Below are 23,093 nucleotides of genomic sequence, written 5' to 3'. Positions count from 1 at the left end.
TGGTAATGGCTGGAGCGGAGTAAATGGAATGGTCTCAAACACATCAAACGCCTGGTTTTCATATGTTTGATACCATTCCATTCACTCCATTCCATTCATTAATATGATCCATCCTCCCCTCACCAGCCTCCTTTGGTATACGGATTACACACAGAGAATCTATCCAATAACATTAGGAGTCTGAATGATGACCCTTACTTCCCTCTGGGGTCTCAAAGTTCTGGTTGGGGCTGGGGGGCCCCTCTCCCTTGCCGTTGACCACCCTGATGTTGAGTGTGTAGAGGCTGTATGGTTGGAGGCCTGGTAGTCTGCCCTCACTCCTGTTCCCACTGAAGGCCAACACCTGCTGCTCCCCCTGCTGTCCCTCTGCCTGGTGGAGGCTACGTTCACGCCAGTAGGTCACCTGCAGGACCACACACACACACACACACACACACACACACACACACACACACACACACACACACACACACACACACACACACACACACACACACACATCACACATCACACATCACACATCACACATCACACATCACACATCACACATCACACATCACACATCACAAACATCACACAAACATTCTGGTCACTTTCACAAAATTACCAGGTTTTTCCTGGTTCGATGATTGTCAGATTTCCTGCTCATCCCCTCCTGATTGCAGGAAAACATGGGCATTTTGGCAAACACACCAGAATTTTGCCATCTTAACTTTGCCACTAACTGCTACGTATGTATTTCAACTATCAATATATTGTAGTGATAATAAACATTTGTCCACATTGTGAGGGATCCCTGGTTTCTGTGTACAGCACCTTGTAACCCTGTAGTCCTCCTCTGACCATGGGGGTGAGGACAGGCTCCCAGTGAACCTCTGCTAGCGTCCCGTTCTGAACCAGCACCTGGACACTCTCTGGGGCTGACATGGGCACTGAGTGACAGACAAAGAGTTCAACAGACTATACTCCATACTGGCATCAATTGTTTCATGACAACGTCATTCTAATTTGCATTCTAACTAGAAATGAAGGGGAGCAGGAAGTTATTGGAACTTATGGTGACAGTTTCAGTTGGGCTCTGATAATTTTTATTTTTTATTTTATTTCACCTTTATTTAACCAGGTAAACCAGTTGAGAACAAGTTCTCATTTACAACTGCGACCTGGCCAAGATAAAGCAAAGCAGTGCGATAAAAACAACAACACAGAGTTACATATGGGGTAAAACAAAACAAAGTCAAAAATACAACAGAAATACATATAATATACAGTGTGCAAATTTAGCAAGTTATGGAGGTAAGGCAATAAAATAGGCTATAGTGCAAAATAATTACAATTAGTATTAACACTGGAATGATAGATGTGCAAGAGATGATGTGCAAATAGAGATACTGGGGTACAAATGAGCAAAATAAATAACAATATAGGGATGAGGTAGTTGGGCGGGCTAATTTCAGATGGGCTGTGTACAGGTGCAGTGATCGGTAAGGTGTTCTGACAACTGATGCTTAAAGTTAGTGAGGGAGATAAGTGTCTCCAGCTTCAGAGATTTTTGCAATTTGTTCCAGTCATTTGCAGCAGAGAACTGGAAGGAATTGCGGCCAAAGGAGGTGTTGGCTTTGGGGATGACCAGTGAGATATACCCGCTGGAGCGCAGACTACGGGTGGGTGTTGCTATGGTGACCAATGAGCTAAGATAAGGCGGGGATTTGCCTAGCAGTGATTTATAGATGGCCTGGAGCCAGTGGGTTTGGCGACGAATATGTAGTGAGGACCAGCCAACAAGAGCGTACAGGTCACAGTGGTGGGTATTATATGGGGCTTTGGAGACAAAACGGATGGCACTGTGATAGACTACATCCAATTTGCTGAGTAGAGTGTTGGAGGCTATTTTGTAAATGACATCGCCGAAGTCAAGGATCGGTAGGATAGTCAGTTTTACGAGGGCATGTTTGGCAGCATGAGTGAAGGAGGCTTTGTTGCGAAATAGGAAACCGATTCTAGATTTAACTTTGGATTGGAGATTCTTAATGTGAGTCTGGAAGGAGAGTTTACAGTCTAACCAGACACCTAGATATTTGTAGTTGTCCACATACTCTAGGTAGTGATGCATGGCTCTGAAAAAGACCATTGCTCTCTCCATTCACAACCTCCTCATGTACAGTAGTAGTACTCACAGTCCTCTCTACACACAAACACACACACACACACAGACACATACACAAACACACACACACACACACAATACAATACTCACCGTCCTCTCCAGAGTATCCCACCACTGTCTCAGGCGCTGGTCCGTTTCCATAGTCGTTCACCGCCTGAACTTTGACCTCGTAGGGTACGAAAGTGGGCGTGCCTGACACCACATACTTGGAGGCATTTGCCACGGTCTCAGAAGACCAGTCCTCCTCCACAACCTTCTGTCTCCAGTTCACCTTGTACTGTAGTCCTGGCCCGTTGGACTGGAGGCCTGTCAGCTCCTATGGGAGAGAGATTAGAGGGGAAGAGGGGAAGAGGGGTCTTGGAATCACTGGGATTATAGTGATATGGTGACACCATGAATAGGGTCAGGAATACTCAAACTGATCCACTGCAGGCTGCTGAATTAGGACTAATGATACTGATTATACTTTAGATGGAGCATATCTTACCTTCCATGAGATGACTAAGTTATTATGTTCAGTTCCAACACCTTGGACATCTGTTGGATTCTCAGCTGGAGCTAACAGAGTCACAAACAGATCACAGATCAGACCAAACCTCTTCTCTACAGTGTACATCACACCATCTTACTCTATAGCCATCCCTACCTCTCACTCTAACACTTCTGACCATCTTACTCTATAGCCATCCCTACCTCTCACCCTAACACTTCTGACCAACCTACTCTTCAACACTAGTCATCCCTACCTCTAACACTTCTACAGTTTTAGAACAGACCATTTGCATTTCTTTGACAATAAACTAAGATCCACAGTATAGTTTTACCTGCAGGGTTGGTCCTGTACTGCCTGGAGGGTTGGCTGGGCTGGCTGTGGCCCACATGGTTTAATAAACTAAGATCCACAGTATAGTTTTACCTGCAGGGTTGGTCCTGTACTGCCTGGAGGGCTGGCTGGGCTGGCTGTGGCCCACATGGTTCATGGCCAGCACCCTGAAGGAGTAGTAGACGTAGGGGGACAGGTCCAGGTGGGCCGTGGTCTTGGTGCCCTCCACCTCTGTCAGGTTGTGCCACACCCCAGCCTGGTGGAGCAGATCCTCATACTGGACCAGGAACTCTGGGAGGGGAGACAACATGGAGGAGGGGTTAGAACATGGAGGAGGGGTTAGAACACGAAGGAGGATCTTGGGTTGGTAGTGACCCTGTTGACCCTGTTGGTAGTGACCCTGTTGTGTTCATTATAATACAGTACTCTGTGTAGGGCTGTTGTGTTCATTATAATACAGTACTCTGTGTAGGGCTGTTGTGTTCATTATAATACAGTACTCTGTGTAGGGCTGTTGTGTTCATTATAATACAGTACTCTGTGTAGGGCTGTTGTGTTCATTATAATACAGTACTCTGTGTAGGGCTGTTGTGTTCATTATAATACAGTACTCTGTGTAGGGCTGCTGTGTTCATTATAATACAGTACTCTGTGTAGGGCTGTTGTGTTCATTATAATACAGTACTCTGTGTAGGGCTGTTGTGTTCATTATAATACAGTACTCTGTGTAGGGCTGTTGTGTTCGTCTCCAGGTATCCAGGTGAGCTGGACGCTCCTATCTCTCTGGTCAGTCAGCTCCAGGTCTGTAGGAGGGTCCGGTTCCTCTGGAGAGGAAAACATGGTGTCAGTACCACTCACTACAACAACAAGGTCACTTGATGCTTTGGGTGGTGGGAGTCAGCATGCCTTGTTTGATAAACTGATTAACTGAGCGCGAGTCTAAAATGAGCAGGATACAACTCCAACCCAAAACACAGTAGTCAGACATAGGAACTAATAATAATAATAATCACACTACTGAATAAATCTAATGATACACCAGACACTTCAAACACACACAGACTGGTTCCCTCTGGTCACGGTCTGTCAATGTGCCACTGCAGGAGCATCACAACAGAGCCATAGCATGCTAACAAAACGGTCAGGACTGTTACAGTAAGGGTGAGGGTCAGCTCTCACACACTCAGGACTGTTACAGTAAGGGTGAGGGTCAGCTCTCACACACTCAGGACTGTTACAGTAAGGGTGAGGGTCAGCTCTCACACACTCAGGACTGTTACAGTAAGGGTGAGGGTCAGCTCTCACACACTCAGGACTATTACAGTAAGGGTGAGGGTCAGCTCTCACACACTCAGGACTGTTACAGTAAGGGTGAGGGTCAGCTCTCACACACTCAGGACTGTTACAGTAAGGGTGAGGGTCAGCTCTCACACTCAGGACTATTACAGTAAGGGTGAGGGTCAGCTCTCACACACTCAGGACTGTTACAGTAAGGGTGAGGGTCAGCTCTCACACACTCAGGACTGTTACAGTAAGGGTGAGGGTCAGCTCTCACACACTCAGGACTGTTACAGTAAGGGTGAGGGTCAGCTCTCACACACTCAGGACCGAGGGAGAGGAGTGGATGAGGAATGATGACGATGGTGATGGTGTGGGAATGCTAATACGGCCAAAAGTGCCAGCGTTGTTTACCGTAGACAATAGCAGGAGTTGGAGTAGCCTCTGAGAGAGCGAGGGCAGGCGTAAGGTAGGAGTTAGAGGTTAGTGACACAACATTGGTCTGAGAGAGAGGGAGAATAAGACTACACAGCAACAGTAAGGTTATGAAATACTACTGTTACTATAGTCAATCATCAGTATTACAACACTAGTATTGGTTATGAAATACTACTGTTACTATAGTCAATCATCAGTATTACAACACTAGTATTGGTTATGAAATACTACTGTTACTATAGTCAATCATCAGTATTACAACACTAGTATTGGTTATGAAATACTACTGTTACTATAGTCAATCATCAGTATTACAACACTAGTATTGGTTATGAAATACTACTGTTACTATAGTCAATCATCAGTATTACAACACTAGTATTGGTTATGAAATACTACTGTTACTATAGTCAATCATCAGTATTACAACACTAGTATTGGTTATGAAATACTACTGTTACTATAGTCAATCATCAGTATTACAACACTAGTATTGGTTATGAAATACTACTGTTACTATAGTCAATCATCAGTATTACAGCACTAGTATTGGTTATGAAATACTACTGTTACTATAGACAATCATCAATATTACAACATTCTAGTATTGGTTATGAAATACTACTGTTACTATAGTCAATCATCAGTATTACAACACTCTAGTATTGGTTATGAAATACTACTGTTACTATAGTCAATCATCAGTATTACAACACTAGTATTGGTTATGAAATACTACTGTTACTATAGTCAATCATCAGTATTACAACACTAGTATTGGTTATGAAATACTACTGTTACTATAGTCAATCATCAGTATTACAACACTCTAGTATTGGTTATGAAATACTACTGTTACTATAGTCAATCATCAGTATTACAACACTAGTATTGGTTATGAAATACTACTGTTACTATAGTCAATCATCAGTATTACAACACTCTAGTATTGGTTATGAAATACTACTGTTACTATAGTCAATCATCAGTATTACAACACTAGTATTGGTTATGAAATACTACTGTTACTATAGTCAATCATCAGTATTACAACACTAGTATTGGTTATGAAATACTACTGTTACTATAGTCAAACATCAGTATTACAACACTAGTATTGGTTATGAAATACTACTGTTACTATAGTCAATCATCAGTATTACAACACTAGTATTGGTTATTAAATACTAATGATACTATAGTCAAACATCAGTATTACAACACTAGTATTGGTTATGAAATAGTACTGTTACTATTGTCAATCATCAGTATTACAAAACTCTAGTATTGGTTATGAAATACTACTGTTACTATAGTCAATAATCAGCATTACAACACTAGTATTGGTTATGAAATACTACTGTTACTATAGTCAATCATCAGTATTACAACACTAGTACTGGTTATGAAATACTACTGTTACTATAGTCAATCATCAGTATTACAACACTAGTATTGGTTATGAAATACTACTGTTACTATAGTCAATCATCAGTATTACAACACTGGTATTGGTTATGAAATACTACTGTTACTATAGTCAATCATCAATATTACAACACTCTAGTATTGGTTATGAAATACTACTGTTACTATAGTCAATCATCAGTATTACAACACTAGTATTGGTTATGAAATACTACTGTTACTATAGTCAATCATCAGTATTACAACACTAGTATTGGTTATGAAATACTACTGTTACTATAGTCAATCATCAGTATTACAACACTAGTATTGGTTATGAAATACTACTGTTACTATAGTCAATCATCAATATTACAACACTCTAGTATTGCAACTGTATGTGAGCGTTGGATCAGACTACAAAGTATGTAAATAAAGATGTTAGCAGACTATTCAGAACAAGCTTGTCTACCACAGAGACTAAACACATCCTTTGTCATAAGGGTAAGTAAAGGAGATAGAATATAGATAACAAGGAAATGATAGAATGTGTTTTATTTCCTAAGATAAGTTAGGTAAACATCATGTGAAGTATAATGGTAAACCCACCAACGACAGTGAGCATGGCGCTAGCTGAGTCCTGGTCCAGGGTGGTGTTCATGACACAGGTGTAGGTTCCCTCGTCCTCCTCTGTCACGTCTTTGATGGTCAGACTGTCAGTGTCCACCACGAACCTAACAAAACACCACCACACACAGTCAGACAATCCTGCTTACAGTAACATCCAACCATACATTTACTAAAATACTTCTTTTTTTTCAGGCTTTTGCTCCAGCCCTGCTATAACACACCTAATGCAGCTAATAAAGGGCCTGAGGAGCAGTTTGATTAGTAGAATGAGGTGTGTCAGAATCATGGAGGATCATGGAGGTATCTCTCCTGGAGGAGGGTTGACCACCACTGGCCTATAGCAGACCCATGTCTGTAAAGAGAACATGTGTATAGAGGAGATGGTCTCCAGTACCTCTCGTCGTCAGGCAGCTCTCCGTTGTCTTTGAGCCAGGTCATGGTGGGGATGAGGGTGGGGTCGTGTTTTACTTTACACTCAAACACTGCCTTCCTGTTCCTCTGGACCACCATGTACTCTGGCTGGGCCAGGATCCTCGTCGGCTCTGGAGGAAAATACACACATATGGTTACACTTCCTATGAATACCCTCTTCATAATGCATTATAACATCTATAACTACATTTATAATGCATTACAACATCTATAACTACATTAATAATGGATCATAACATATATAACTAAATTCATAATGGATTATAACATCTATAACTACATTCATGATGCATTATAACATCTATAACTACATTCATAATGGATTATAACATCTATAACTACATTCATAATGCATTATAACATATATAACTACATTCATAATGGATCATAACATATATAACTACATTCATAATGGATTATAACATTTATAACTACATTCATAATGGATTATAACATCTATAACTACATTCATAATGCATTATAACATCTATAACTACATTCATAATGGATCATAACATCTATAACTACATTCATAATGGATTATAACATCTATAACTACATTCATAATGCATTATAAGTGTCTATAAAGACATTCATAATGCATTATAAGTGTATATAACTACATTCGTAATGCATTATAAGTGTCTATAACTACATTCATAATGCATTATAAGTGCATTCATGACGCCTTATGAGCTATGTGCATAATAAGCAATAATGCACAAAATAGCCATAGGTGATAATAGATGGTCATAAACATCTATAACTACATTCATAAAGCATTATAACATATATAACTACATTCATGATGCATTATAACATCTATAAATACATTCATAATGGATTATAACATCTATAACTACATTCATAATGCATTATAACATATATAACTACATTCATAATGGATCATAACATATATAACTACATTCATAATGCATTATAACATATATAACTACATTCATAATGGATCATAACATATATAACTACATTCATAATGGATTATAACATTTATAACTACATTCATAATGGATTATAACATCTATAACTACATTCATAATGCATTATAACATCTATAACTACATTCATAATGGATCATAACATCTATAACTACATTCATAATGGATTATAACATCTATAACTACATTCATAATGCATTATAAGTGTCTATAAAGACATTCATAATGCATTATAAGTGTCTATAACTACAGGCATAATGCATCATAAGTGTCTATAACTACATTCATAATGCATTATAAGTGTATATAACTACATTCATAATGCATTATAAGTGTATATAACTACATTCATAATGCATTATAAGTGTCTATAACTACATTCATAATGCATTATAAGTGCATTCATGACGCCTTATGAGCTATGTGCATAATAAACAATAATGCACAAAATAGCCATAGGTGATAATAGATGGTCATAAACATCTATAACTACATTCATAAAGCATTATAACATATATAACTACATTCATGATGCATTATAACATCTATAACTACATTCATAATGGATTATAACATCTATAACTACATTCATAATGGATTATAACATTTATAACTACATTCATAATGGATTATAACATCTATAACTACATTCATAATGCATTATAACATCTATAACTACATTCATAATGGATCATAACATCTATAACTACATTCATAATGGATTATAACATCTATAACTACATTCATAATGCATTATAAGTGTCTATAAATACATTCATAATACATTATAAGTGTCTATAAAGACATTCATAATGCATTATAAGTGTCTATAACTACAGGCATAATGCATCATAAGTGTCTATAACTACATTCATAATGCATTATAAGTGTATATAACTACATTCATAATGCATTATAAGTGTCTATAACTACATGCATAATGGATCATAACATCTATAACTACATTCATAATGGATTATAACATCTATAACTACATTCATAATGCATTATAAGTGTCTATAAATACATTCATAATACATTATAAGTGTCTATAAAGACATTCATAATGCATTATAAGTGTCTATAACGACAGGCATAATGCATCATAGGTGTCTATAACTACATTCATAATGCATTATAAGTGTATATAACTACATTCATAATGCATTATAAGTGTATATAACTACATTCATAATGGATCATAACATATATAACTACATTCATAATGGATTATAACATTTATAACTACATTCATAATGGATTATAACATCTATAACTACATTCATAATGCATTATAACATCTATAACTACATTCATAATGGATCATAACATCTATAACTACATTCATAATGGATTATAACATCTATAACTACATTCATAATGCATTATAAGTGTCTATAAATACATTCATAATACATTATAAGTGTCTATAAAGACATTCATAATGCATTATAAGTGTCTATAACTACAGGCATAATGCATCATAAGTGTCTATAACTACATTCATAATGCATTATAAGTGTATATAACTACATTCATAATGCATTATAAGTGTATATAACTACATTCATAATGCATTCTAAGTGTATATAACTACATTCATAATGCATTATAAGTGTCTATAACTACATTCATAATGCATTATAAGTGCATTCATGACGCCTTATGAGCTATGTGCATAATAAACAATAATGCACAAAATAGCCATAGGTGATAATAGATGGTCATAAACATCTATAACTACATTCATAAAGCATTATAACATATATAACTACATTCATAATGCATTATAACATCTATAACTACATTCATAATGATTATAACATCTATAACTACATTCATAATGCATTATAAGTGTCTATAAATACATTCATAAAGCATTATAATCAGGTTATGAGCAGGCTTGTCTGACCTTTGACTTCTAGGTAGACATGGTTCTCCTTGGTTCCCAGGTTGTTGGAGGCTATACAGGTGTACTTGCCACTGTTCAGGGGCTGGGCTACGTTGATCTCTAAGGTACCGTTATTATGGATCATATATGGGTCTCTATTCAGGATACTGGTCTGGCTGTCCTTAAACCTGCAGAGGAAACACATTAGAACACTAGGACCCTGTGAGACTTCATCAGAGGAAACACACTAGAACACTAGGACCCTGTGAGACTTCATCAGCTCAGTTCCTTATGAGAAGATAATGTAGAACAGTTTGTGACTGTAGGACTTTACTGGACACTGTGTCATATTCATTAGCAGCCCTCTGTTCACGATCACACTAGCCTCAGTGTTCTCCATTAGGAAGTGCAGTGGTGTTAACAGAGTGGTGTTAACAGAGTGCCCTTTACAACATCCCTACGTGGTGTCTCTTGTGAGAAAGGTTTTTGAGAGCATGGAAAAGCTACTGGGCAACCACTGGATATGTACTGTACCTACTTTACAAACAAGATGGGAGACTTAGAGTCTGGCTGACTGGCTTGCGAGACTCTGGCTGACTGGCTTATGAGACTAGACTCTGGCTGACTGGCTTGTGAGACTCTGGCTAACTGGCTTATGAGACTAGAGTCTGGCTGACTGGCTTGCGATGCTTAGAGTCTGATGGACTAACCATGTGATGGTTGGTATGGGTGAGCCGAACGAGGCACAGTCCAGTAAAGCAGGATTGTTGGTGATGACCTGGTACACGTTGTTGGGGGGAGTCAGCACCCTTGGTGCTTCGGCTGAAAACAGAAACAAATAATATTGATAATGATTACTATACCATACCTTGACATGAGAATGACGCAGCGAACACAAAATGCTCTCATTGGCCAAAACAATGTTCAAGAGTTATAAAGCTCAAGAGTTCAGAGTTGTTTTTTGTTTATTGACTCAATATCCTGATTCTAAAAGGCAGATTCAATGGTTGTGTTTCCAGTAACTCACCAAGCACATTGACAAAAGCATTAGCCAGCAGGTAGCCAAACTCATTGGAGGCGTTGCACTGGTAGACAGCGCTGGAGCCGGTCTGGACGTCGCTCAGAATCACTGTGTCGTCCTCCACCTTCCGACTCACGTCCTTCGGAGAGTCTATCAAGGGATCACAGGCTGGATATACAAGTATGTCACACATTCAATCCTCTGTTCACTCTTCCTCCTGCACATCTGGATGTTCATACTCAACAGAGAGATGAAACCGTATAGATGTGTGCTCTGGTCACATAGGGGACGAATCCTAACTTGAGATAGGATACTCTACTTGCGTGCATCACCATGTTTCGTGCAAATCTCTCATTGACATCAATGAATGATTTCTGCAAAAGTATCTGAGCTCTGTTGCTGTTCTACCTACTGTGAAACACACTGACTATAAATCGCTCTGGATAAGAGTGTTTGCTAAATTACTCAAATGTAAATGTAAGCTTTAGTGTGCATTTCTCCAGTTAGGATTCGTTCCGTTGAGCCGCAGGCTAGGGTGGAAGTGGACTAGACTCACTTTCGATGGGGACTCCGTTGACGGACCATGTGATTTTGGGCTTGGGGTCTCCATTGACCCTGCAGGTGAGGATGCCCGTCTCCATGGGGGCCAGTATCAGGTTCCTGGGGGCACTGATCCAGAATGGAGCCGCTGAGGGGGAGGGGTGGAAGTTAGTCAGAGAAAGAGAGAGAGAGAGGGACAGACCTAATCTGCATGCCAGAAATTCCCTAAGCAACCAGAAATGGCTTGAAATCCAAAATAGGCCTTCTTGTAGAATACACCTTTTCAAATCCAACCAAACACTGCCGAAGAACATCAATAGCTATGGTTTATGAACGTTACGGTAACACTGTAAAGGTACCAGTGTCAGGAACATTTCTGTTACGGTAACACTGTAAAGGTACTAGTGTCAGGAACATTTCTGTTACGGTAACACTGTAAAGGTACTAGTGTCAGGAACATTTCTGTTACGGTAACACTGTAAAGGTACCAGTGTCAGGAACATTTCTGTTACGGTAACACTGTAAAGGTACCAGTGTCAGGAACATTTCTGTTACGGTAACACTGTAAAGGTACTAGTATTAGGAACATTTCTGTTACGGTCACACTGTAAAGGTACCAGTGTCAGGAACATTTCTGTTACGGTAACACTGTAAAGGTACTAGTGTCAGGAACATTTCTGTTACGGTAACACTGTAAAGGTACTAGTGTCAGGAACATTTCTGTTACGGTAACACTGTAAAGGTACTAGTGTCAGGAACATTTCTGTTACGGTAACACTGTAAAGGTACTAGTGTCAGGAACATTTCTGTTACGGTAACACTGTAAAGGTACTAGTGTCAGGAACATTTCTGTTACGGTAACACTGTAAAGGTACTAGTGTCAGGAACATTTCTGTTACGGTAACACTGTAAAGGTACTAGTGTCAGGAACATTTCTGTTACGGTAACACTGTAAAGGTACTAGTGTCAGGAACATTTCTGTTACGGTAACACTGTAAAGGTACCAGTGTCAGGAACATTTCTCCACATATTTCATCTAGTCCTAACTCTGCGTTGTGTCACAGACCTTTGACGTTGACTTTGATGATGTGGTGGGCGGAGCCTAGGCTGTTCTTGGCAGTGCAGCGGTAGTCCCCAGCGTCCGCCTCCATCACGTCTGCGATCTTCAACGTCTTCTGGAAGTTGTGGAAGGACATCCGGCTGCTAGGAAGGTCGCCACTCTCCTTATACCAGGACACCTCCGGAGTCGGGCTAGCAAAAACAACAACAAAAAAGAAATAATTTACCAATATCTGTGTATTGTCATCTCCCAAAAAGAACAGACAGACAGCTAGTCAACTGTTGTCTAGGTAACCAGCCTGGTTTTGTAGTATTGCTGAATGCAGAAACAGTCAGATACAAAGACTAAACAAACCAACCTGCCCTTGTGCAAAAACAGAAGTCAAAACCTTGTGCACAACAGTGTTGTTCAAGCAGTGTTGTGGGTGTACTTACAGTCCTTCAGCGATACACTCCAGCTCCAGAACCCCTCCTCTCAGGGCCATCTGGGTGCTGCTCTTCCCAAGAGGAGCCATGAAGCTGGGTCGCCGCTCCCCCGATGGACTGTCTGGAGAACAGGACAGCAAACAACCATCTCAGCACCAGAACCACACGTTTCTTATACCCTGTTCACACTACTGAGCCAAGCCGAGCTGAGACAAGCTGAGTAGTACTTCCCTGACCTGGGTAGTGGGTACATATCCACCATAGTTGCTGGATTGGAAAGGGTATAACTGTCTGTAGCTAGCTGTGACCGTTCAGTTCGTAGAGCCAGTAGTCCAGCACCAGCGACATATAGACTATTAAAGGATAGTAGTAATATCACGTGCTGTTATGGACTGTGATAGTGGATATATAATGACTTAACTGTAGCCAGGCAGGCCCTACGTTGGCCCTATCAGAGGCTGCTTCCCAAACAGCACCCTATTCAGCATAGTGCACTATATACAGTATGGCCACTGGTCTAAAGTAAACACAGAACACCTGGAGAGACAGGTCGTCCTTCGTCAATCCGTTGCCAAGACAACCAAGGGATCTCTCACTGCCCCTAGAGCTTCCTTCCACCACATCACCCTTAGTATCCTTCCTCGATATAATCATATGACAGATTTTAGCCATAAGCTAGCTACGGTTGCTATGATTCTGACATTTTCAGCCATAAGCAATCCCTTACTGAAAGGTCTTGGAAAATCTCTTCCGGGTAAATTTATAATTAGACTAGATTGAGTGAGAAGAGCTGGGGGGAATGTGCTGTATACAACACATTGACGTGAACCGCTGATTTGATGGACAGAACACAGATTGAGTTTAATGATCTTTCCATGCATGCCTTTTTCAGGGTCGGAGACTTACATTAAAATAACATGGAAAGATCTAGAAGAGGGAGTAAATACTGCCTATGGGTCAGGCAAGAGTTTCATCAAACTAGTCCTATATGCTGTTTGCTTCACATTGGATTTCATCATCTAACTATTGGGTTACGTGTTGAATTGAAACTAGGAGGAGCATACCTTTTACTATGAATAATGCTAAGCTAATGCTCAGCCTATGGTTAACATTAGTAGATTAATGTCCATTGCTTTGGAAGGAATATCCAGCCAAAGAAAGGAACATCCATTACAGTAAAGAAAAGGGATTTGATTGGTTGCTTTTTCCTGATTGGTTTTCTATAAATTAATCCACCTTTCATTTAGACATTTGGTTTTCAAAGTGAGAAGGTATGCTAAGCTAACAAAGTACAGCGTAAAGGGAGAGGGTTTAGTTATGGAATTTAATTAACATTGTTTGATGTTATTTTGTAATATTATGTTATAAATGTTAATTTAGTCACACAGGAGGAGGTTGGGAGTAGATTATCAGGTCAGGTATATTCCAGGTAGGTTATACAACAGGTTGTTGGAGTCAGGTGGGTCAGGTATATTCCAGGTAGGTTATGCAACAGGTGTTGGAGTCAGGTGGGTCAGGTATATTCCAGGTAGGTTATACAACAGGTGTTAGAGTCAGGTGGGTCAGGTATATTCCAGGTAGGTTATACAACAGGTGTTGGAGTCAGGTGGGTCAGGTATATTCCAGGTAGGTTATACAACAGGTGTTGGAGTCAGGTGGGTCAGGTATATTTCAGGTGAGGTTAGACTAAAAGGAGGAGTTGGGATGGGGCTGGGTTCACTTTGGGGTAAGGGGGTAAACCAGCACTCACCAACAAATAAATCGTTCGTATAATTGTACATAGCTGCCACAGTTTCATTGATTGCATCCACTGTAAAAATCAATCAGAAGTATCAGAAGCATGCAGTACTACTTAGACATCTACAGGGGAACAACCATGGGGGAGATTCAGTTCAGAGAAAGGGAGATCATCGAACAACAGCAACATGAAAGGACAGTTTTAAAAAATGCATCACACATTCAAATGATGTGAGTATTACAAAAATACTCTAGAAAATGATCACAATATTAAAATATTGCAAAACAAGGTAATGTGGAGATGCACAGAAACATGTAAACATACAATGACAATGAATGTCATGGTTTCCACTAAGACCACAGATAGAACCAGACAACCCAGGGACAGCCCAGGACATAGACCGTCTTGCCCAAATTTGCTCCCTTTGCCTTGGCCCTAACCCTTGTTTGCTGATCTGAAGGGTATTGATAGGTATAAGCAGTGTAATGGTGGAGCTTCCACCTTATTGCTTCCAACTTACAGATCAGCAAACATCTAAGGGTTAGGAACCCACTGAGACTGGTTAAAAGTCTCTGTGCTGAGTGGGATGGACACTTACTGTCCAGGACTTTGACAGTGATGGGTTGTTTCTGCTGAATGGTCTGTGTGTGGGGGAAGCGGGCATAACAGATGTAGTCGTTCCTGGTGTCATCCAATAGGACGTTAGAGAAGTACAGGTCCCCGTTTAACGCCTGGGACACACGTGTGTTCTGAGGTAGGCGCTGGAAGTCTGGAGGGGGGGGGGGAAACATGAATATGTTACACATGGTGGTTGTATACAATTACACTAAATATTTATGCTTGCTGACAACCAAAAACAACCTCTATATAAACTCTAAACACATTGTATTGCACAGTCCGACCAATAAGACTTCTAAAATTGGGCTTTACAGCATACTGTCTTGATGTAATCAACAAACAACAGTGATATATAAACGTATGAAACCCCATGAAGACTTACTGTTGTCCATCCAGAAGATAATAGGAGGAGGCAGGCCTGCAGGGGGTCGGCACCGCAGGACCAGAGACACCCCCACCTGCACCATGATTGCCTCGTTCCTCTCCTTCGACCACAAGGGGGACCCTGTGTCACACAAACACACATCATACAGACAGCCGTGAGGTAGGGGCCCTGTTTAAAATGTACTACAGGGAGGGAGGGGCCCTGTTTAAAATGTACTACAGGGAGGGAGGGGCCCTGTTTAAAATGTACTGTGGGGAGGGAGGGACCCTGTTTAAAATGTACTGCAGGGAGGGAGGGGCCCTGTTTAAAATGTACTGCAGGGAGGGAGGGGCCCTGTTTAAAATGTATTGCAGGGAGGGAGGGGCCCTGTTTAAAATGTACCGCAGGGAGGTAGGGGCCATGTTTAAAATGTACTGCAGGGAGGTAGGGGCCCTGTTTAAAATATATTGCAGGGAGGGAGGGGCCCTGTTTAAAATGTACTGCAGGGAGGGAGGGGCCCTGTTTAAAATGTACTGCAGGGAGGTAGGGGCCATGTTTAAAATGTACTGCAGGGAGGTAGGGGCCCTGTTTAAAATGTACTGCAGGGAGGGAGGGGCCCTGTTTAAAATGTACTGCAGGGAGGGAGGGGCCCTGTTTAAAATGTACTGCAGGGAGGTAGGGGCCATGTTTAAAATGTACTGCAGGGAGGTAGGGTCCCTGTTTAAAATGTACTGCAGGGAGGGATGGGCCCTGTTTAAAATGTACTGCAGGGAGGGAGGGGCCCTGTTTAAAATGTACTGCAGGGAGGGAGGGGCACTGTTTAAAATGTACTGCAGGGAGGGAGGGGCCCTGTTTGAAATGTAATGCAGGGAGTTATGTCTTTAAAATATCAGAATGGTTAACTCTAATCTGTAAAGATCTGCTGATTATAATACTTGTTCAATACAGATTCATCATCCCTTCAGGGAGAGTTTACAAAGTGAAGAAGTGTTTGTTATGACTAGAATCCCAGGGTAAAATAGTTGTACTATAGTTGGCTCAGGTTAAATACAGGCTCAGGTTAAAGACAGGCTCAGGTTAAAGACAGGCTCAGGGTAAAGACAGGCTCAGGTTGAAGATATGCTCAGGTTAAAGATATGCTCAGGTTAAAGACAGGCTCAGGTTAAAGACAGGCTCAGGTTAAAGATAGGCTCGGAATAAAGATAGGCTCAGGGTAACAACAGGCTCAGGGTAATAACAGGCTCAGGGTAAAGACAGGCTCAGGGTAAAGACAGGCTCAGTGTAAAGAGGCTCAGGTTAAAGACAGGCTCAGGGTAAAGACAGGCTCAGGGTAAAGACAGGCTCAGGGTAAAGACATGCTCAGGGTAAAGACAGGCTCAGGTTAACAACAGGCTCAGGGTAAAGACATGCTCAGGGTAAAGACAGGCTCAGGTTAACAACAGGCTCAGGGTAAAGACAGGCTCAGGGTAAAGACATGCTCAGGGTAAAGACAGGCTCAGGTTAACAACAGGCTCAGGGTAAAGACAGGCTCAGAGTAACAACAGGCTCAGGGTAAAGACAGGCTCAGGTTAAAGACAGGCTCAGTGTAAAGAGGCTCAGGTTAAAGACAGGCTCAGGGTAAAGACAGGTTCAGGGTAAAGACAGGCTCAGAGTAACAACAGGCTCAGGGTAAAGACAGGCTCAGGTTAAAGACAGGCTCAGTGTAAAGAGGCTCAGGGTAAAGACAGGCTCAGGGTAACAACAGGTTCAGGGTAAAGACAGGTTCAGGGTAAAGACAGGCTCAGTGACAGTTGGAAGTAACAGTCCTTACTGGACTGTCTGATGATGATGTTGTTGGAAACAGCTGTCCCGCGCTCGTTGCGTGCGGTACACTGGTAGACCCCCTCGTAGGCCTCAGCCTTCTCCCCACTGATGTCTATGACCAGCGTCCCTGAGCTCGGCTTCATCAACACCTTAGAGTCCTTCTCCACGTCAAAATGCGTCCCATTCCGTGTCCAGGAAAAGCTGGATGAAACATAAGGGGTTAAAGTAGAGTACGGTAGAGTAGAGTAGAGTACAGTAGAAAATCTAATTGAGGTTAGACATGTATCCAGTTCATGGAATAGGGCTGAATATTGGGATTCATGTGACTCATTTAGAACCCTCCACTTGAGAGTCAGTACTGAAGGTGGTGTATCTAATGGTTTAGAACCCTCCACTTGAGAGTCAGTCCTGAAGGTGGTGTATCTAATGGTTTAGAACCCTCCACTTGAGAGTCAGTACTGAAGGTGGTGTATCTAATGGTTTAGAACCCTCCACTTGAGAGTCAGTCCTGAAGGTGGTGTATCTAATGGTTTAGAACCCTCCACTTGAGAGTCAGTCCTGAAGGTGGTGTATCTAATGGTTTAGAACCCTCCACTTGAGAGTCAGTACTGAAAGTGGTGTATCTAATGGTTTAGAACCCTCCACTTGAGAGTCAGTCCTGAAGGTGGTGTATCTAATGGTTTAGAACCCTCCACTTGAGAGTCAGTACTGAAGGTGGTGTGTCTATTGGTTTACCTGTAACCTTAAAGGGTTCTTCAAAGGGTTCTCCTATGGGAACAGCCGAATAACCCTTTTTGGCTCCAGATAGCAGCTTTTATTTCTAAGAGCGTAGAGACTCTCAAGAGGGAGTTTCTACTTAACTGTAGGCAGTTAGGCTCAGTCAGGTGTTGCAGTTAAGTGTTACTAACGCGATGGACGATGGGTCTCTATGGTAATGGTCTTCAATGGGATTTATTCACACAGCATTCCACTCACCTGGGATGCGGCTTCCCTTTGGCCTCACAGTAGATGAGGATGTTCTCCCGAGGGTCGATGATGAAATCCTTAGGGGATTGGTGGGTTATAGTGGGGGGCTGTGGTACTGGAGGGAGGGGTAACGAGAGGGTTAAACAGAGGCAAATCTACACACACCTCACTCCACAATGTGCACACACACATAGCGACACAGACACACACACATACACACACACACACACACACACAAACAAACACACAGACATAGTGAGAGAGAGAGACACACACACACACTCACTCAGAGAGAGAAGCAGACGCAACACATTAGCCAGCATTAAATCAAATGGAAGGAAAAGTAAGAAGCATGCACTCAGCAGGACAAGATGCAGCAAACACTTCCTGTAACTATCAACCACAATGCTACATGTAAATCACCATTGCATCTTATTATACTTATGGACGATCATTGTATTACCATTCAATTAAAGGGTTCAAACATGAATGACAAACATGAAATAAATAAAAAATCAATAAAAAGCTTGTTTGTAAACACAGGGGGCCAAATAGCTACATGCAAATTTAGCGACGTCACTCCAATCCACACGACAGTAAGATCTCCACACTCCATCACTCCACACTACATCTCACGGCAGAGACAGAGTAATGCACTGATAACTTACATCCTTCCAGAACCTTAGCTTTTTGTCCCCCATGAATGGTCATAAAATGGTGAGGAAGGTGAGGAAAGCTAAGTATTAGTCAACAGGCAGATAAAGGTAATGTGGGTAATGTTTGAGTCCAAAATGGCACCCTATTCCCTATATAGTGCACTACTTTTGACCAGGGTCTATAGGGCTCTGGTCAGAAGTAGTGCACTATAAAGGGAATAGGGTGCCATTTGGGATGCATGCAATGTGGCAAGACAATAATAGAGGATTCCTCTTCACTGTGGTTGAACTGTATCATCATCTGAGATCTGTCCCAACATGCATATCATGTCACCATGCAGTGTTGTTGAGATGCAGGTCACTGGAAGGAAGCTACTGTATCTATGGTTAATTGACTGAATGCTTCCGAACCCTGTACATACTAACTTGTAACCAGTAATGTCATGAAATCTGAAAACAAACAATTCCAGTAACAAAAAAATACAGTACCCATTCAATATTGCGGGAGTCACCATCTTAAATTCTATGAACAATCTGAACATTCTGATCTACAGTCACCATATCCTACAGTACTTACGGTCAAGAGGCACTTCTAAGGCTGTGGTCATGTGACCAAGGAATATCACCAGCAAAGCACCGCTGCTCAGCACCCATTTCCTCTTCCTGTCCATGGTCCGGTGTGTCAGGTTAAAAGGCCTCCCCCCTGGTCCGGCGTGTTACGTTTAAAGGCCTCCCCCTGGTCAGAGCTCTCCACAATCAGGACTATGTGAGGGACAAGCAGGGCATCCACCACACCAGCCAGTCAGCTGATAGAGAGAGAGAGAGAGAGAGAGAGAGAGAGAGAGAGAGAGAGAGAGAGAGAGAGAGAGAGAGAGAGAGAGAGAGAGAGAGAGACAGAGAGAGAGAGAGAGCGAGAGGGAAAGGGAGAGAGAGAGATGAAGAACTGTTTAGTTTAGTTCATTAGGATCTCCATTAGACACTGCACATGCAGCAGCTACTCTTCCTGGGGTCCACATAAAACGTACAAATACATGAGAAAGTATAGAACAGTTATAGACAAGGACAACTTAAGATATTACATTAATGCAAAGTGAAATCGATGTACACCATTAGATTCTCTTAACCCATCAATTCAACAGAGAACTTCAAACAACCACAAAACAGAAAACCGCCAAGACCAGCCTTACTAAGCTGCCAAAGACAACCTATGACCACTACAGTGTACAGCAGGCCTGTGTGCTCCAGTAAGGGATGGAACTGGACTGGTTGTAGTGTGTTTGGCTGTAACCACAGGCCACAGGAGTGCGCTGTTCACCGGATGTGGTACCTTGTCCCGGACCTGCTGTTTTCAACCCTCTCTCTCCCTTTCCCTCTCTCCCTCCCTCCCTCTCTCTCTCCCTCTCTATTGCAGCTGCTGTCTCGACCTATGAATGCTTGGCTATGAAAAGCCAACTGACATTTACTCCTGAGGTGCTGACCTGTTGCACCCTCTACAACCACTGTGATTATTATTTGACCCTGCTGGTCATCTATGAACGTTTGAACATCTTGAAGAACGATCTGGCCTTAATGGCCATGTACTGTTGTAATCTTCACCTGGCACAGCCAGAAGAGGACTGGCCACCACTCATAGCCTGGTTCCTCTCTAGGTTTCCTCCTAGGTTCCTGCCTTTCTAGGGAGTATTTCCTAGCCACCGTGCTTCTACATCTGCATTGCTTGCTCTTTGGTGTTTTAGGCTGGGTTTCTGTATAAGCACTTTGTGACAACTGCTGATGTAAAAAAAGGCTTTATAAATACATTTGATTGATTGATTGCTTAGCCGTGACGATCACAGAACAGTCGCAGTAGGCTAGATAGCAGCACTGTCAGCCTGTCAGCCACATGGATACTTTTACACATGAATGGACGGCAACATGGACGCACTTCTGTTGTCAACAACAAAAAAGGTTAAAAGACACTGAATTGAAATAAACAGCGACTAGAAACCCCCCTTTGTTTGTTTCATTAATAGTCTCTAATAAACTGCACCACAGGGAATAGGCAGGGAACACTTATCAGGCTACATTCACTGTCATCCATTCATTCTAATGGCTAATATTAACTAGTATCAACAGGCTAGCTATGGTAATGTAGGAATACAGTGGCCCATGTAGTCTATAATTCACATAGAATAAGCAGAAGAGAATGGTCTCATTCACATTGGCATTATTAACAGTGGACAGTGGGACCTGTTCAAGGCTGAGCTGTTGAGGAAGAATAGTGTAGCAACAGGGAGATGGTATTCTCTATTCAGATAACAAAGCCTGGTTGGCTGGAGAGGAGAGGAGAGGAGAGGAGAGGAGAGGAGAGGAGAGGAGAGGAGAGGAGAGGAGAGGAGAGGAGAGGGAGAGGAGAGGAGAGGAGAGGAGAGCATCCTGCCCTGTCAGGTAAACGGACTCAGAGCTCAGGGGCATGGAGATATATAGTTATGAAAGTTCAATCAGTAAGGCTGGTCTGAATGATCGTCACCTCATTAATCTGGTATTTTATAGTAGTGGTTTTAATGATAACTCACCACCATAGCAGGTATTTATATAGTAGTGGTTTTAATGATAACTCACCATCATAGCAGGTATTTATATAGTAGTGGTTATAATGATAACTCACCATCATAGCAGATATTTTATAGTAGTGGTTATAATGATAACTCACCATCATAGCAGATATTTATATAGTAGTGGTTTTAATGATACCTCACCATCATAGCAGATATTTTATAGTAGTGGTTTTAATGATACCTCACCATCATAACAGGTATTTTATAGTAGTGGTTTTAATGATACCTCACCATTATAGCAGATATTTATATAGTAGTGGTTATAATGATAACTCACCATCATAACAGGTATTTATATAGTAGTGGTTATAATGATAACTCACCATCATAACAGGTATTTATATAGTAGTGGTTATAATGATAACTCACCATCATAGCAGATATTTATATAGTAGTGGTTATAATGATAACTCACCATCATAGCAGATATTTTATAGTAGTGGTTTTAATGATACCTCACCATCATAACAGGTATTTATATAGTAGTGGTTATAATGATACCTCATCATCATAGCAGATATTTATATGGTAATAATTATAACGTTACCTCATATGCATATAGACGGTATTGGTATGGGTGTCCATGTTACCCCATCAGCAAAGCAGGTATTGGTATGGGAGTGTTAATAATGTTACCTCATCAGGATAGCGTCACGTCTCTCCTCTTCTTTACCATTAGCAAGTGTGTGGAATGTCATTCACCTATTAACTTCAGCCAATGAGCATGGCACACTAAGGCAATTCCACTACGCTTGCTGATTAACCTATTGGATCACTCGTGCAATAATCACTTCCCTTTTGGTCAACCAATGGGCAAAAATCTAGGGGAGCATTTATGACAACTCACCCCTTGTTTCTCACTTGATGTTTTGCATCAACAGTCTTCCAATGACCTTCCACCTCCCCACCACCACCAGCATAATAACCTGAAGCCCCGATCTCCCAGCTGGCGGGGTTTCCATGCCAGCTGCCCAGCATAGGGAAACCTGTCATCAGCACCTGAGCATTCCTCAGAGACGAGGCCTACCCCAAACTATTCAATAAAATCCCATATTGTATTCTGTCTCTGTCATTCAGTTAAGCCTGTACTCCATTGAAATACTATTCATGACCACACACATGCACACTGTGGTTACACACACACACACACACACACACACACACACACACACACACACACACACACACACACACACACAGACACACAGGGCCTCTTAAGCACCAGTCTCAAGGTGAACCTTTCAGCTACTCAGCCAGCTCCTGGGAGGGTTACAGGTTACAGC

The 23,093-nt window shown here is 41.5% G+C and overlaps 1 protein-coding gene across 19 annotated transcripts in view; it reads right to left on the bottom strand.

Moving 5' to 3' along the window:
- The window catches only part of LOC121543338 (neuronal cell adhesion molecule-like), a 29,442-nt gene extending 9,426 nt beyond the window's left edge, over nucleotides 1-20,016 (bottom strand). For 8 of the 19 annotated variants that reach the window (XM_045217982.1, XM_045217983.1, XM_045217987.1 and 5 more), the window contains exons 1-22: nucleotides 19,791-20,016; nucleotides 19,226-19,243; nucleotides 18,567-18,672; nucleotides 17,599-17,792; nucleotides 15,807-15,929; nucleotides 15,405-15,575; nucleotides 14,819-14,878; nucleotides 13,078-13,189; nucleotides 12,650-12,834; nucleotides 11,600-11,731; nucleotides 11,050-11,193; nucleotides 10,733-10,844; nucleotides 10,044-10,210; nucleotides 7,138-7,285; nucleotides 6,723-6,847; nucleotides 4,683-4,712; nucleotides 3,713-3,814; nucleotides 3,084-3,281; nucleotides 2,655-2,725; nucleotides 2,258-2,483; nucleotides 817-932; nucleotides 199-403 (exon numbers count right to left, since the gene is read on the bottom strand). In XM_045217982.1, the coding sequence (XP_045073917.1) occupies nucleotides 199-403; nucleotides 817-932; nucleotides 2,258-2,483; nucleotides 2,655-2,725; nucleotides 3,084-3,281; nucleotides 3,713-3,814; nucleotides 4,683-4,712; nucleotides 6,723-6,847; nucleotides 7,138-7,285; nucleotides 10,044-10,210; nucleotides 10,733-10,844; nucleotides 11,050-11,193; nucleotides 11,600-11,731; nucleotides 12,650-12,834; nucleotides 13,078-13,189; nucleotides 14,819-14,878; nucleotides 15,405-15,575; nucleotides 15,807-15,929; nucleotides 17,599-17,792; nucleotides 18,567-18,672; nucleotides 19,226-19,243; nucleotides 19,791-19,884 (2,839 nt within the window). In that variant the 5' untranslated portion in view covers nucleotides 19,885-20,016. The remainder of the gene's footprint in view (nucleotides 1-198; nucleotides 404-816; nucleotides 933-2,257; nucleotides 2,484-2,654; nucleotides 2,726-3,083; nucleotides 3,282-3,712; nucleotides 3,815-4,682; nucleotides 4,713-6,722; nucleotides 6,848-7,137; nucleotides 7,286-10,043; nucleotides 10,211-10,732; nucleotides 10,845-11,049; nucleotides 11,194-11,599; nucleotides 11,732-12,649; nucleotides 12,835-13,077; nucleotides 13,190-14,818; nucleotides 14,879-15,404; nucleotides 15,576-15,806; nucleotides 15,930-17,598; nucleotides 17,793-18,566; nucleotides 18,673-19,225; nucleotides 19,244-19,790) is intronic. The other 11 variants (XM_045217985.1, XM_045217992.1, XM_045217996.1 and 8 more) reach the window with 5 other exon arrangements.
- Between the last annotated feature and the right edge of the window lie 3,077 nt (nucleotides 20,017-23,093).

The sequence above is a fragment of the Coregonus clupeaformis genome, unplaced genomic scaffold (genome assembly GCF_020615455.1).
Source record: "Coregonus clupeaformis isolate EN_2021a unplaced genomic scaffold, ASM2061545v1 scaf1310, whole genome shotgun sequence".
Lineage (NCBI taxonomy): Eukaryota > Metazoa > Chordata > Actinopteri > Salmoniformes > Salmonidae > Coregonus > Coregonus clupeaformis.
This window is presented reverse-complemented; position numbering and strand designations above follow the sequence as displayed.